Genomic DNA, 15,221 nt, shown 5'->3' on the forward strand with positions numbered 1-15,221 from the left:
GTTTGTTGGTTTGTTTGTTTGTTTAATAACTTCTTTGGTTTTTTTAAGGTGCTCATTCCTTAATGTGCAGTCACATAGCTCTATTTTTCTAGTTTGTGGATTAATTTTGAACTTTTCCTTATTTTGACCTTCAAGTTTTTATTTGTTTTTATAGTACCCCCTAATTGTTTGTTAAAAATTTTAAACTTATAGGGCTGGGGCTGTAGCTCAGTGCCAAAGCGCTTGCCTAGCATGCATGAGGCACTGGGTTTGATCCTCAGCACCACATAAAAATAAACAAATAAAATAAAGGCATTATATCCATCTACAACTACAAAAAAGTTTTTTTTAATTTAGACTAGTAAAGTGAAAACCTGTAAGTCCTCACAAATTCCCTAGTTTTTAATAATATTTTTTCCTTTATCTGTATCTATACATATGAACATATATACACAATATGTATATGTGCCTTCCTTTTCCTTTGCTGGACTACTTAAGAGGGAATTTCAAGATAGCAGACCCTTCACATCTAAATACTTCAGTGATATGTGCTAAGTGTTCATTTTATGTATAACTACAGTGGAATGTCCTCATAATATTTAACATTGAAACTTTATTGTTTTTTTGTTCCATAGTCAAATATCCTCAGTTGTCCCTACAGTGTTCTTATAGCCACCCTACACCAACAACTCCATCCAGAACTTATTGAGGCATCATTGCTTACCTTTTTTTTTTTTGGTACCAGGGATCGAACACAGGGGAACACAACCACTAAATCACATTCCCAGCCCTATTTTGTATTTTATTTAGAGATAGAGTTGTTTAGCGCCTCACTTTTGCTGAGGCTAGCTTTGAGTCTTGCGATTCTTCTGCCCCATCCTCCCAAGCTGCTGAGATTACAGGCATGCCCCACTGCACTCAGCGGTTGTTTACTTTTTAATCGTTTAAAAATTTTGTTAGCTTTACTTGTGAAGGATAAGTTAGAGACAAATTAGTTGATTCACTTCTATATTATAAAGGTACTGTAAAATAGAAAGGCATTATAGCAGTGGTTAGAAGGTCAGTGTTTTTTGTATTCTGTTTTAGTGGCTTTACACCAGAAGCCTATTTTTCATTATGGAGAAATATTAATTATTTAGTATCTTTTTAAAAATATTTTTTAGTTGTAGATGGACACAATATCTTTATTTTTACTTATTTATTTTTATGTGGCGCTGAAGATCAAACCCAGGGCCTCACACAGGTGCACTACCACTAAGCTACAACCCCAGCCTTAATTATTTAGTATCTTAATAATACAGTCAGTTACTGTATACTTTACCTGCAGAGAGAAAATTAAAGCATTGCAAATAAAGGATATACTAAGAGTGAATTTAGCGTAAATTATCAACAGATTGGGATATTATCAAATATACAAAATCATAAACTTATGATTATTTCGTTCTGCAAAATTTTTAGTTCCCAAAATTCTTTAGATGCATTGGAATCTTTATTGACCTTTAATGGTGTTCTATACATTGAACAGAAGAACAGATCATATATTGAGTAATGTATTTTTTTAGAGCTAGAAGACAATAATGATAATCTAGATAAACCATCCATTTTATAGATGAGAAAGTATAGACTCTGTGAAGTTATCAACATGTTTAACACATAATCAGTGGCAGAAATGATGTGAGGACCATGTATTTATTACTTTTGATCTTGCCGGTATTAATAGATAAAAGAAGAATGGTGGTTTTTATTAGCCTTGAATTTTAATAAAACTATCATTTTCATGCCATTGTGATACCTCTTAATGTTAGGAATAGCTTCATTGTGAAGCACATAAATATATTTCTTTGGAAGTTTTAACTACAAGGAATAGGTTTATGAAGACTTCGTTTAAGAACTACTTTTACCCTGAGATTTTCTGTTAACTTGATGAAATAACATGAAGGAGTTGTTAGATAAAAGTGAAAATTAATGTATATATCAAAGAAATTTCTCCATCTGGTATTTGCCCAGTGAGTGGTATCCATATGTATATCTAGTTAGAAGCACTATTGTAATTATTGCCATAATAGGGAATTATGAATTGGTGAGGTCTTGACCTTCTCAGGAAAAAACAAAACTTAGGTACATTCACATTTCTTTTATTCACTTCTGTAGATATTTAAGATTGTTAATTTAAGTTCTTTTTGGTTTTTGCTGTCAATTCTCTGGAAATTACTAACACAATTGTATTTTTTTTTCTATAGAAATTAGTGAATTTCCATCTGAATGTTGTAGTGTGATGGCCGGGGGTACTCTCACTGGATGGCATGCTGATGTTGCTACTGTTATGTGGCGAAGAATGCTAGGCATTTTGGGAGATGTCAATGCCATTATGGATCCTGAAATACATGCTCAAGTTTTTGATTACCTCTGTGAACTTTGGCAGAATCTAGCCAAGGTAAAAAAGACAATAAAGGACATAAAAGAAAAAGACAAGAAAAATAAAGTATTAAGAAATAGAAAAAGTTTAGAGAACATTGTTACACGCACACCTTCCTATAGATAAACTGGTATCCAGCATGGTGAAGTCACTTAACTATAGTTAAATATGTGTTTTGAAACTGAGTTTGAACTTTAGTTTAAGGTAAAGCAAACTGAAAGAGAAAATAGTTTTCATAGTCTTGTCCCCCTTTTTTTTGAAAATTACAGATTAGAGATAACCTCGGCATTTCAACAGATAACCTGACTTCCCCTTCTCCACCAGTTTTGATTCCTCCGTTAAGAATTCTTACACCTTGGCTTTTTAAGGTAAGCTTAATATATAAAATGTTAATTTTAAATTATCATTTAATAAGTTTGAAACAGTTTATAAAATTTGAACTATTATATGGTCTTCTAAAGCACTTAGTTTTTAGCTAGTATTTTTAGGAAGTCATTGAGCATTATTTAAGAGAGGAGAGTAGGCATGCCAGAATTATAGGATACATTGTTTTTGTTTATTTAATAAAGCAAAAGTGAATATAGAAAAATATATTTGTATTGTATTTAAGTAAGAAATAGGCCTTCAGTTGTGTGACAGAATATGCTGTGTATATTCAGAGTTTTAATTTTTTTAAAAGTAGTATTTGAAATTTGAGGTATTTTTCTAAGTGGAAACCTTTGTGATTTTTTCACCCCTACATTATAACATTTTGGATAATAACAGTAGTCTCAGTAGCCCCAAGTTTTGGTTTATTAAAGAAATTAAACCAACATAGAAATAAATGAAAACAGATATATTATTTGCTATATTCAATTAAATATCTAAGAAACAATATTTGTTTTTGAGTATTAAAACTGATCTTTTAATTTAGGCAACCATGTTGACTGATAAATATAAACAAGGTAAATTACATGCTTATAAGCTCATTTGTAATACAATGAAAAGAAGACAAGATGTATCTCCAAATAGAGATTTTCTAACACATTTCTACAATATAATGCATTGTGGGTTACTTCATATTGATCAGGTAAATATATATATGCCTTCTAAAAAATTATTTTATCTGTTTATCCTTAATTCTTAATTCTGTTTAACTTTTGATTTTGAAGATCTAGAATTAAAACTAGCTCCTGTATATAGCAGTTTATATAGAGTTTGATTCCATTTTAAGACCTTATTTGTTCTTAAAGCATGGTTGAAAATAAGCCATTTTATGGGTTAGGGGGTTGATTTGAGTGTTCCTCCAACTTTAATGTTATACCAACTAGTTTACTTTTTGAAGAGGTTAAACCATTCTTTGCTTAAATTGACAATCTTTCTGTGATGCCCCATAGTCCCTATTACTAGACATTTTATAATTGATAGTTGATACTTGAAGCATATGAATTTGTTCACCTCATCTTACAGTAGTCAGAGCTGTTTTTTTCTACTCACATTTTCTTATTACCACCAATTATAGTGACATGGTTACAATTATATTGACTTTGCAATTGTATCAGTTATAATCATTAAATAGTCATAAATATAACCAGAACATTATTCAGGAGTCTTGATATTGGCTGTAAAACTAAAAAGTATGGGAGATTACAAGTCACAGTAATTAAATATTTTTATCATTATGTGATTGAAACTTGACTTGTAGGTCACTACAAGAGTACTGTTAATATTAAAAGATATTAATTATATTTATTTCTGAAAACACTTCTAGCATTAATCTAAAGTAATAACAGTTTCTAACCCTATAAACATATCTCAAATTAAATGACACTATTAGTTACCAGAGAGAGCTTTTGTTTAAAATAAGTTAAATTGAGTAATATGACCAAATCCACTGAATCCTCATACTAAATACCAAAGACATAGTGAATGAATAACCAGGAACATTCCCTTTAAATGTACCCACTTCTAGATTTCCAAAGTTGAACATCTATCATTTAAGGACTCTATATAAAAAAAGAGAATCTCCACAGTTGCCACATAGCAGGTCATGTGGGTTCAGAGATGAAAGTTATCAGTTGTAGACAAATAGGTAGCAGAAGATGCTACTCTGTTGTTCAGTTTTATAATGTGTAGGCATTAACCCTTGAAGTGACAAGCCTTTTCTGCTATCTAGTGTGGAAAAAAATGTCATAGGCTTTGTCAGTTAAAACAAATTTGTTTTAAGTTTATGTATTTTTTGGAAGAATTCAGTTAGTCTCCAATTAGTCATCCAATGTACAATTATTACTTTTTTATTTCACATATTATTTATGTTTAAGGATATAGATTAGCTGGTACCCAAGATTATATATGTGATATTCTTTTTCCCTTTCCTCTTTATTCTAAGGATATTGTCAATACAATCATCAAGCACTGCTCACCTCAATTTTTTTCACTTGGTTTGCCTGGTGCCACAATGCTTATTATGGATTTTATTGTAGCAGCTGGTAGAGTGGCTTCTTCAGCTTTTCTTAATGTAAGTTTTTATTTATTTTTTCTTCATAATATAACAAGCTTTTGTTAAGCAGCATTCAACTAACAGAGCCACAAAGGAAGAACTGTTGTGGGTAAAATATAACAAGCTGATATTGAGCAAAGTTCGTAGTTTTAAGTGGGTTAGATTCTTGTATGTTAAAAAATGTAAGCAAGAAATTTTGAAGTGTAAGAAATCACTAAAATTACTTGATGAATTGGCTGCAAAAATGGGTAACATCTGATAAGCAAAACAGGTAAGAATCTAAGGGAAAGAAGAAAGTGAAGAAAGGGCATTCATTGGTTGCTATCAAAAGATAAGTAAGAAACAGTAGGGAATAATCATTATACAGTGTATAATATCAAATCATGATGTTGATCAAATTGAATGTATTCAGTATTTATTTGAAAAATATTTAATGGGAAAAAAAATGAATGAGATAACCCAGGAAAAAGCCCCCACTGTACTCTTAACACTGTGTGTGAGAATTTCTTTTCACACAGTTATGGAGCTGAATGAAACACAGCTCATGAGAAAATGCCAATGAAGTGGATATGACTGAAATATGTTCATATGTAAGTGGCAATGGTGAACTAGAGACGAAGGCAGTTAGCTGTGTATGCTGAAAAGGTCAGATTTTATCCTAAGGAAGGATTGAATAACCATTGAAATATTTTAAGCAAGTAGTGACTTGATGAAATTAGTATTTTGGAAGAATCACCCTGGAGCAATGTATAAGTGAGAAATAACAACTGAAAATCTATTGGAAAAACTAAGTGTATATGGAAGAGAAAAATACTTGGGCAACACTTTAAAACTTGCAAAGCAATTTAACAGATTATATCTTTGAAAGCTGCAAAAGACTAAGAGTGAATGAAAGGAGTTCTATATGTGCCGTGGCAAGGTACTGTGTATTAGATATTCATGAGGAGGTGTCAGGAGAAATACTGCACATCCAAGTCAAGAGCTCAAAGGAGTGGGGTGAAAATGGGAGTTCAAAACACAATTTGAGTCAAATGTATGAAAGATGATATATCATGAGCTATGTAATGTTTTAAATAATCAATTAAAAAAAAAAAAGAAAATTTCAGACTCAGCTTGCAATAAGGAGAGATCAAACAACAAGTTTCCGGATATCGGCAATGTTCTTTCTTGAGTACTAAGTAGTGAGGCCTTATAATTCTGTTAAAATCATCTGTTATGTGTATATCAACCAATAAATATGTCTTTTTTTTTTAGTTTTTTTTTTAAAGAGAGAGTGAGAGAGGAGAGAGAGAGAGAGAATTTTTTTAATGTTTAATTTTTAGTTCTCGGCGGACACAACATCTTTGTTGGTATGTGGTGCTGAGGATCGAACCCGGGCCGCACGCATGCCAGGCGAGCGCGCTACCGCTTGAGCCACATCCCCAGCCCAATAAATATGTCTTATATACTTGTTATTTAAAAAAAAAAAAAAGAGCTCAAGGGAGGTGTTGGGACTAAAATTTATAAAGCTGGTAGATAGGAGTTTAAAGCTATGAAACTACATGCAATCACCTAGAGGAAATGTCCAAATATTGAAGAGAAAAACCAGTATTTATGACTAGGTTTTGTTGTTGTTTGGTTTTTTTTTTTTTTTTTTGGTAGTATGGATTGAACCTAGGGGCACTTAACCACTGAGCCACATCCCCAACCCTTTTCTGTTTTTATTTTGAAACAGAGTCTCACAAAGTTGCTTAAGTTGCTGAGGCTAGCTTTGAAATTGCAGTCCTCCTGCCTCAGCCTCTCAAGCTTCTGGAATTATAGGTGTGTGCCACCCCACCAGCTATAATTAGTTTTATAATCTTTTTTGAGTTCCTTAAGAACAATAATTTTGTCTTCATTGTGGTATTTCCAGGGCCTTGCCCCTATTAGTGGGTATTGATTGATTGATTGAAAGTTAACATATAAAGAAACATATAACATATAAAGAAAAAATGTTTATGTAGCTCACAGTTTTGGAGATTGAAAGACCAAAATAGCAAAGTTCTGGCTCCCTGACTGGATCACTTCATACTGGATGGCATCATTGTGGGAGTATGTGCAAAAGGGAAATGACATAGCAAAGGGAGGGGCCAGACTGGTACTTTATTTATTTGTTTGTTTGTTTGTTTATTGGTACTGGGGATTGAATCCAAAGGTGTTTTACCATTGAGCTACATCCTCAGACTTTTTAATTTTTTATGTTGAGACAGGGTCTTGCTAAGTTGTTGAGTTCCTTGGTAAGTTGCTGAGGTTGGCCTCAAACTTTTAATCCTCCTGCCCCAGCCTCCCAAGTTACTGGGATTGCAGATATGGCACCCATGCTTACACTTTATAATCACTCCCTCTTGTGACAATGAATTCAGGGTCCCATGAGAGTTATATTAATTCCTTTTGATGGCACAACCCAGTGACCTAACTACCTACCACTGCGTCCTACCTCATAAAGGTTCCATCATCTTTCAACATCACCATGCTAGGGACCAAGATAAACCTTGGGGGTGAGGGGAACCACATCCAAAGAATAGCAATTCCTTTGTCTGGAATATAGAGGGATATGAATAAATTAGATATACTGTGTGCTCAAGGGATATAGCCTGCAGCTGGGGTGATAGGAAAGCTTTTTAACAACTATGAAATATAGTGTAGGTTCTAAGAGGAGGAGCATAGCATAATGATGAAAAGCATGGAGTCTAGAGCCAATCTGCCTGGTTCATATCCCAGCTGTATTTGCTTACTAGCCATGTGACCCAGGGTGAGTTATTTGATTTCTCTGTGTCTTAGTTTCTTTGTCTATAACAGAAATAGCTTGACTAGTGGGATTATTTTATAAGGATTTAGCCACATGGTTGGAGAATTATATGACACATTTTATGCATCATATAAAAGAATTTGTTAAATGAAATCATTGGGAACTTTATTAGTTTATGCAGTTTTAATGAAAAAGCATATGAATAAGTCCCTGAAAGATGAATAGTGTTTGTATAATGGAGGTAAGGGAAGGTATGCCAGGCAGAGGTAAACAGACATAATAAATGTGTTCAAAGAAGGGTGACAGTACATTTTGTTTAAAGGCTAATCTGCAAGATTGTAGTAGACAGAACAGAAAAGTGCTAAAGATCCTTGCTACTGGAAGTGCAGTCTGCACATTAGAAACATTAGACACGATCTAGGTACTTAGTAGCAGTGCAGATTTTCGGACCTTATCCCAGACCTACTCAATCAGAATCTGCATTTTGTGGGATAGAAAATACTGGGGAGCCACACATGATAGGCAAGCTGTCTACCACTGAGCTGCAACCCAATCCTTTTTATCTCATTTTGTTGTTGATGGACCTTTATTTTATTTGCTTATTTATATGTGGTGCTGGGAATTGAACACAGTGCCTCACGCGCACGAGGCAAGTGCTCTACCGCTGAGCTACAACTCCAGCCCATTTTTTATCTCATTTTTGAGATGAAGTCTTAGTAAGTTGCACACGCTGGCCTCAAACTTGTAATCTTCTTGCTTCATCCTCCTGGTAGTTGGGATAATGTATGTACCACATTCCCGCAAAATATGCATTTTAATTAGATCACAAATGATTGTTAGAATCATTGGTTAAAGATTGAGAAGCACTGCTTTAGATTATATTTTGGAAAGTTGTGAATGCTGCAGATCAGGTTATGATGCTATGTTAGCTTAAGAGTTAAATATTTTAAAGTGCAAAGAGAAATGGTGAGCCTGTCCCTTGCAAATATTAAATGAATATATTAATCTAAAAGATTAAATGGGGGCTGGGGATGTGGCTCAAGCGGTAGCGCGCTCGCCTCGCATGCGTGCGGCCTGGGTTCGATCCTCAGCACCACATACCAACAAAGATGTTGTGTCCGCCGAGAACTAAAAAAAATAAATATTAAAAATTCTCTCTCTCTCTCTCTCACTCTCTCTCCTCTCTCACTCTCTCTTAAAAAAAAAAGATTAAATGGAAGACAAACTACAGACAGTAAACAAGTTACAAGTTTATTGTAGTATTATCAGTGTACACAGATTATTAGTCTTGGATACTGGTGAAAGTGATAGAACTCAGAAGAAACTTATTTATAAACCAGTGCCAGTTTTTACTAACTTTTTGTGAAAACTATTACTCTTCAGTGGGCCAGTTATACCAGCACATTTCCTTTAACTTTTCTCAAAGTTCTTCAATAGAATTAAGCCCCAGTGTCAAAGGTATTTGTTTGTTTTTTTTTTGTTGTTGTTGTTCTAATTAGTTATACATGACAACAGAGTGCATTTCAACTCATTGTGCACAAATGGAGCACAACTTCTCATTTCTCTGGCTATACACAATGCAGAGTCACATCATTTGTGTAATCATTCATGTAATATGGTAATGATATACATCTCATTCCACCATCTTTTCTACCCCAGGTCCCCTCCCCACTCCCTTTTGCCCCATCCAAAATTCCTCCACACATCCCATGACCACCCCCATTATGGATTAACATCCACTTATCAGAGAAAACATTCAGCCTTTGGTTTTTATTGGCTTACTTCACTATCACTGAGCCACAACCCCCAGCCCCTGTTGTTTCTTGATAACTGCCATTCTGACTGAAGTGAGATGAAATCTTAGAGTAGTTTTGATTTGAATTCCTCTAATTACTAGAGATGTTGAAGTTTTTTGTATTTCTCTTGACTGATTGTATATCTTCTTCTGAGAAGTACCTGTTCAGCTTCTTAGCCCATTTATTGACTGGGTTGTTTGTTTGTTTGTTTGGTGTTAAGTTTTTTTGAGTTCTTTATATATCCTGAAGATTAGTGCTGTATCTGACATGCATGTGGCAAAAATTTGCTCCCAAAATGTAGGCTTTTTATACCTCATTGATTGTTTCCTTTGCTAAGTAGAAGCTTTTTAACTTGAATTCATCTCATTTATTGATTCTTGATTTCATTTTCTGCATTTTAGAAGTCTTGTTAAGGAAGCTGGGGCCTCATTCGACATGATGAAGATTTGGGCCTACTTTTTCTTCTATTAGGCTCCGGGTCTCTGGTCTAATTCCTAGGTCCTTGATCCACTTTGAGTTTTGTGCAGGGTATGAAAGAGGGGTCTAATTTCATTTTGTTACGTGTGGATTTCCAATTTTCCTAGTAGCACCATTTGTTGAAGAGGCTGTCTTTTCTCCAATGTCTGTTTTGGGTACCTTTGTCTAATAGAAGATACCTATATTTATTTATGTGGGTTTGTAGAGACAATGTCTTATATTCTGGTCTACATGTCTATTTTGGTGCCAATACAATGCTGTTTTTGTTATTATAGCTCTGTAGTATCATTTAAGGTCTGGTATTATGATGCTTCCTGCTTCACTCTTCTTGCTAAGGATTGCTTTAGCTATTCTGGGTCTCTTATTTTTCCAGATGAATTTCATGATTGCTTCTAAATATAGAATCATGTTTTTGGCAAATAGTGATTGTTTGAGTTCTTCTTTTCCTGTTTGTATTGTTTAATTTCTTTCTTCTGTCTAAATGCTCTGGCTAGAGTTTCAAGAACTATGTTGAATACAAGTGGTGAAAGAAGCCATCCCTGTCTTGTTCCAGTTTTTAGAGGGAATGCTTTCAGTTTTTCTCCATTTAGAATGTTGTTGCCCTTGGGCTTAGTTAGATAGCTTTTGCAATGTTGAGATATCTTCCTACTATCCCTGTTTTTCTAGTTTTTTGAACATGAAGTTTTGCTGTATTTTGTTGAATGCTTTTTCTGTATCGAGATAACAGTATGATTCTTACCTTTAAGTCTATTTATGTGATGAATTATGTTTATTGATTTCTGTATGTAGACCCAACCTTGCATCTCTGGGATGAATCCTACTCGAACATGGTGCACTATCTTTTTAATATGTTTTTGTATACAATTTGCCAGAGTTTAATAAGAGAATTTTTGCATATGTGTTCATCAGGGATATTGGTCACAAGTTTTCTTTCCTTGATGTATCTTTGTCTGGTTTTGGTATCAAGTTGATACTAGCCTCATAGAATGAGTTTGAAAGAGTTTATTCCTTTTCTATTTCATGGAATAATTTGAGGAGTATAGGTGTTAGTTCTTCTTTGAAGGTCTTGTAGAACTCGGCTGAGAATCCATCTGGTTCTGGCCTTTTCTTTGTTGGTTGGTTTTGATAGCATTTTCTATTTCATTGCTTGAAATTGATGTGTTTACATTGTGTATGTCCTCCTGATTCAGTTTGGGTAGATTATACTTCTCTTGAAATTTGTTGATATATTTGAGATTTTCTATTTGATTGGAGTATAAATTTTTAAAATAGGTTTCTCATTATCTTTTGTATTTTAGTAGTGTCTGTTGTAATATTTCTCTTCCCATCACGAATTTTAGTAATTTGAGTTTTCTCTCTCCTCATTAGCATGGCTAAGGGTTTATCAGTTTTATTTACTTTTTCAAAGAACCAACTTTTTGCTTTGTCAGGTTTTTGAGTTGTTTCTTTTGTTTCAATTTCATTGATTTCAGCTCTGGTTTTAATTATTTCTTGTCTTCTGCTATTTTTGATGTTGACTTGTTCTTTTTCTAGAGCTTTGTGATATAATGTTAAGTCATTTATTCGATAATTTTTTATTCTTTTAATGAATGAGCTCAATGCAATGCACTTTCCTCTTAGCACTGCCTTCATAGTATCCCAGAGATTTTGGTATCTTGTATTGGTGTTCTCATTTACCTCTAAGATTTTTTTTTATTTCCTCTGTTATGTATTCTGCTATCCATTCATCATTCAATAACATATTATTTAGTCTCCAGGTGTTAGAGTAGCTTCTATTTTTTATTTTATTGTTGATTTTTAATTTCATTAGATTGTGATCAGATAGAATGCAGTGTGGTATCTCTAATTTTTTTTATTTGCTAAGAGTTGCTTTGTGGCATAATATATGGTTTATTTTAGAGGAGGATCCATGTGCTGCTGAGAAGAAAGAGTATTCACTCATTGATGGATGAAATATTCTATATGTGTCAAGTCTAAATTATTGATTGTATTATTTAGTTCTATAGTTACTTTGTTTAGTTTTTGTTTGGAATATCTATCCAGTGATGAGAGAGGTATGCTAAAGTCACCCATTGTTATTGTGTTGTGGTCTATTTGATTCTTGAGTTTGAAAGATTTATGGGTGTTGATTTTATATCCTGTTACTTGCTGAATTCATTTATTAGCTCTAGAAGTTCTCTGGTGGAATTTTTTGGATCTTCTAAATATAGAATCATGTATTATTCTATCAGCACGTATTCTTTGTATCATGTATTATTTAGAAGTGTTTGTTTGATGTACGTAAATGCTCATTGTTTGGGACATAAATATTTATGATTGTTATGTCTTGCTGATATATGATTCCCTTAAGCAGTATGAAATGTCCTTCTTTATCCCTCCTGACTAACTTTGGCTTGAAGTCCATTGTATCTGAAATGAGGATGGAAATCCCTGCTTGTTTACGCAGTACATGTGAGTGGTATGTTTTTTTCCATCCTTTCACCTTCTGTCTGTGGGTGTTTTTTCTTATGAGTCTCTTGAAGACAACATATTATTAGGTCTTTTTTTTAATCCAGTCTGCCAATCTTTATCTTTTGATTGATTAGTTTAGGCCATTAACATGCAGGATTATTGAAATTTGATTTGATAGATATTCCTAGTCATTTGGGTTTATTTTTTGTTTTTAACTTGACTTGTTTTCTCCTTTGATTGACTTTTCATTTAGTGTAGTTAGTTCCTCCTTTTACTGATTTTCATTGTTTTGTTTTTTTTTCATTTCCTCCTCATGTAACATTTTGCTGAAAATGTTCTGTAGTGCAGGCTTTCTAGTTGTAAATTCTTTTAACTTTTGTTCATCATGGAAGGTTTTTATTTCGTCATCAAATCTGAAGCTTAATTTTGCTGAACATAAGATTCTTTGTTGGCATCCATCTTCTTTTAGAACTTTGTATATGTTGTTCTAGGACCTCTTAGCTTTAAGGGTCTGGGCTATGAAATCTGTTGCAATCTGAATTGGTTTTCTCCTATATGTAATCTCGTACTTTTCTCTTGTGGCCTTTAAAATTCTATCCTTGTTCTGTATGCTAGGCATTTTCATTGTAGTGTGCCTGTGTATGGATCTATTGTAATTTTATACATTTGGGTCCTGTGAGCCTGTTATTTGATTTTCCATTTCTTTCTTTAGGTTTGAGAAATTTTCTGATATTATTTCATTGAAAAGATTGGGCATTCCTTTGGTGTATATTTCTGTGCCTTCCTCAATTCTGATAAATCTTAAATTTGGTCCTTTCACGTTATCCCATAATTCTTGGATGTTCTATTCATGATTTCTTATTATATTCACTTTGTGTTCAGCTTTATTTTCAAGATTATATATTTTGTTTTCATTGCCTGAGGTTCTGTCTTCCAAGTGATCTAGTCTGTTGGTGATACTTTCTATTGGATTTTTAATTTGATTTATTGTTTCCTTCATTTCAAGGATTTGTGTGGATTTGTGTGGGTTTTTCCCCCCAGAAGTTTTGTTTTGTTTTTTAGCTCTTTATTGAAGTGATTTTTTTGCTAACTATATTTGTTCTCTGACACCATCCTTTACTTCACAGATCAGTTTAATTATGTACATTCTGAATTCCTTCTCTGATATTTTTTCTACTGTGTTGTCAGTGGATTCTAACCATTTTGGTTTGTTCAGGGTGCTTTCTTCCCTTGTTTTTTCATGTTGTTGGTGTGTCTTCTAGCAGTGTGGATTCAAGGTATTATGGTTTCTGCCCTATAGATTTATAGTGCCCCTATAGGTTTTCATTACTTTGCCTTTAAAGGGAAGATCAATATTAACAGTTACCAGTGCAAACAGTATGCAGCCTTAAACCAAATAGTTGCTATTAAGACATTTACAGTTTTGTCGCAATAAACAGAAATGATGTATTCAGTTATTGTCTATAATATATACAATAGGTTTGCCAAAGGGTCTACAATTTCTAATGGTACACAGAGAGAGAACAGGGTAGTGTAGGATGTGATGTTTATGAGGTGGATGGGGGGAGAAGATAGAAGTATTAGATCATTGGAAGAGTGAAAGAGGAATCAGTAGAAGTTGGCTGTGAGCAGGAGAAAAGAGAGTAAGACAATCCGGGGAATGAAATAAGTGAGAGGAAAATGTAGAGAAGGAATAAATAATAAGAAAATAAGAAAAAAAATTAAAAGATTCAAAAATGTAAAACTAAAGTGATATACAATAAAACTGTAATATACTACTCAGACATCCCAGTCCTCAGTAGCTTGATGTATGAAAATTACTTGGTTTCAAAAATGGTGGGGATGTGAAAACAGAAAAGAAGAGAAGAAAAATCTCAAAAGAAAATTGAACAATTATTTCTGTTGGAGTTCAGTAGTTTCTCTGCTTCCCTTCTCATCCAATAGGTGGAGTTATGTGGAGTTTGCTGGTATCTCTACCCTCAGGAAGGTGAGGGTTTCCAGGGTGGTAGGGTGAGTCTTGGAGGCGGAACTCCTCAAGGTGCAATATGGCAATTTCCAGTCTCCATTGGAAGACTGCACCCAGGAATCTCTTTTGGGGTCCATTTGTGTGATATGGGAGCCTGATCTTAGCCCCTTATGTTGCTTGCAGACCTCACAATTCCTGGTCTCTAATTTAGTCTCTAAACTGTATCTCTCCACCTTTTCAACTTCCCAATCAGGCACCTCTCTCTCCAGAGGTCCTGAGGGCTGAGTGCTGGGGTCTACGTGCCTGTTGTGGAGAACTGTTCTGTATCAGGCAGATCAGGACTAGGTGTTGAGAGCTGCAGGCTGGCCACATAGCTGCAAGCTCTAGGCTGGGTTGGTGGCCCTGGATACCCAGTGGATGCCAGACTGGTTGGCTGGGCAAGCCAAGAGCAAGATACCCTCACACCCTCTCCCAATTTATGGACCCCATGCAAGGCGCTCTCCTGCCTCTCCAGCAAGGTGGTGTCTATTAGCACATCTAGCAGGGAGACCTCAGATGTTACCAAGCCTGCAGGTGCATTGATGATGGTATTCCAGGCCCTGGCTGGCATCCCTGTATAGAAGCGGCCATGTCCCTAGATGATGGCAGCAGCGGCAAATCTATAGGTACCTTGATGTTGGGCTTTCAGGCCCTGGAGAGTGTCCCATGATGTAGGCTGCCCCAACTCAAGATGGCAATGTTAGTAGCAGAGGTAACCCAATATGGCGGCATAGGTGTCCCAAGATAGAGGCAACTGCTTTCAGGAATGGGTCAGTGAGGGTGGCCATGTGGTGACAGTGGGTGGCCTTGGTGCTGCGGGGAAGTAGGGGTTTGCAGAGGTGTTTTCTCCC

At 34.7% G+C, this 15,221-nt stretch overlaps 1 protein-coding gene across 10 annotated transcripts in view; it reads left to right on the forward strand.

Moving 5' to 3' along the window:
• Positions 1-15,221, forward strand: part of RALGAPA1 (Ral GTPase activating protein catalytic subunit alpha 1) — a 224,815-nt gene that overhangs the window by 103,360 nt on the left and 106,234 nt on the right. For all 10 annotated transcript variants that reach the window (XR_014021551.1, XM_081290574.1, XM_081290575.1 and 7 more), the window contains 4 exons: positions 2,220-2,413; positions 2,665-2,763; positions 3,309-3,464; positions 4,764-4,892. Coding sequence is in view for 9 of the 10 variants with exons in the window: in XM_081290574.1 (XP_081146700.1) it covers positions 2,220-2,413; positions 2,665-2,763; positions 3,309-3,464; positions 4,764-4,892 (578 nt within the window). In the remaining variant the exon portion in view is untranslated. The remainder of the gene's footprint in view (positions 1-2,219; positions 2,414-2,664; positions 2,764-3,308; positions 3,465-4,763; positions 4,893-15,221) is intronic.

This window comes from Spermophilus citellus (assembly GCF_964194105.1).
Source record: "Spermophilus citellus genome assembly, chromosome: 4".
NCBI classification, from domain to species: Eukaryota; Metazoa; Chordata; class Mammalia; order Rodentia; family Sciuridae; genus Spermophilus; species Spermophilus citellus.